We start from the raw sequence: 1,599 nt of genomic DNA, 5'->3' as shown, positions 1-1,599 counted from the left end.
TGCGACTGCAGAGCAGCAGAGTATATTGGCTGAATCCCTTAAAAAGGCCGAGGCGGAGCGTGACGAGGCGCTGCAGAAGCTCCAGGCAACGGCAACGGAGCTCGAGAACCAGAGCGAAGTGCAGCGGCGGGCTGAGGCACAACGGGCGAGAATTTCTGGCCTGGCGTCAGGAGGCAGGATCTCGGACAGGGCCAGCCAGAGACCCCGGTCGGTGTCCCCGCGGGCCGATCATCCACCTCTGTACTGCATTACAGCAGAGGAGTACGAGGCGCTTGCAGGTGTTGCGAGGGACGCGGAAGCCGAGCGTGACGAGGCGCTGCAGAAGCTTCAGCAACTGACCCAACGGCCGACCATCTCCTTGCGACGGGCTTCAAGTAGGTCACCTAATAGTTTACACTCGGTCTCTCCTCAGGGAAGCGGGTCGCCCATTCGCACTACTGCAGAGCAGCAGAGTATGTTTGCCGAGTCCCTTAAAAAGGCCGAGTCGGAGCGTGACGATGCTCTTCGTAGGCTTCAATTGACGTCAAAGGAGGTGGAGTTTCTTCGGGCTCGGGCGCGTCAAGATGAGTCGCGTCGTGCGTCGTTTTCCTGTCTGCCAGAACCAATTAGGAGCGGACGGAGAAGTCCATGTAGGGTTCGACCAACGTTCTGTGATGTTGCTGGGTCGGCTGATGGGAGTTTGGCAGCGGAGGTTGGTGCTTCTTCTGGGTCCCCTATGGGGAGGGCTGCGTCCGTTCGCGATGACTCTATTCGACAAAATGACTCTGTTGCTATGAGCAGTAGAACAGGTTCCTCTTTACTTACGTGGACTCGGCATCGTTGCACGCTTGGTGAAGCTTGGTCTTCTCTTGTCAGTCAGTGCCCCCAGCTGGTGGAGGACGTATTTGTGATGGAAGTTCACCGCGCGGCGTCCGTGCCTGTTGAGAATATTAGACGAGTTGAGTTTTTGCGTAGCGGTTCTGTCGTTGACCTTGAAGTGTGCCACAGTGGACATTGCGAGGCAGTCAACGAATGCTTGGAGCGTCACCCGTTTAATACAATGGCTCAGCTGCTGAAAACTACTCATCCATCGATTTCCCCTACGATTTCCACATCTGGTGACTCGGTCTCCGCAGTGAGTCAACAGCTGATTCAAATGAATGAGCAACTGCAGCAGCAGCTACTTATTGCTCAGCTGGAGTTGGAAAAGCATCGCCCTAATCAGAGAGCGAGCCATGTCTTAAATGAAGACTCAACCGTAAAAGAGTTAGAGCTCTTTCGGAGTCGGCGGGTTCTTTCCAATAGCATGCGTGGACTGGAAGAAACGTTGTTGCCTTCATTCACTTTGCAGAATAATCTGGACCCAAAGCTGGCGGTGGACCCATCCATACTACGGCGTGAGCCAATATATTGTGTGACGTTGGATGAGTACCGCAGCATCCTTCAGCAGACCTCTCCAGCGTGGCACTCCGAAACGGAGGAAGACGAGGGGCACACACGGCTCTGGAATGAGCACGTAGTTGCCAGGGCGGAGGAAGAGCGGCGGTTCACGGACCAACTGCGTCAGCTTGCTCCCCAGTACTGTCGTCGAAACGACGATACAGTGTAAAGAAAAAAAAA

General features: G+C 55.0%; 1 protein-coding gene across 1 annotated transcript; it reads left to right on the top strand.

Moving 5' to 3' along the window:
* Positions 1-454: 454 nt before the first annotated feature.
* On the top strand, positions 455-1,588 carry DQ04_04051060 (hypothetical protein; the record flags this gene model as incomplete). Its single annotated transcript, XM_009313293.1, has 1 exon — positions 455-1,588. The coding sequence occupies one exon, from the start codon at positions 455-457 to the stop codon at positions 1,586-1,588; it is 1,134 nt and encodes a 377-aa protein (XP_009311568.1).
* Between the last annotated feature and the right edge of the window lie 11 nt (positions 1,589-1,599).

The sequence above is a fragment of the Trypanosoma grayi genome, assembly GCF_000691245.1.
Source record: "Trypanosoma grayi strain ANR4 Tgr_405_V1, whole genome shotgun sequence".
Classification (NCBI taxonomy): Eukaryota; Euglenozoa; class Kinetoplastea; order Trypanosomatida; family Trypanosomatidae; genus Trypanosoma; species Trypanosoma grayi.
Note: the sequence above shows the minus strand (reverse complement) of the source record. Positions and strands in the feature narration are given on the sequence as shown.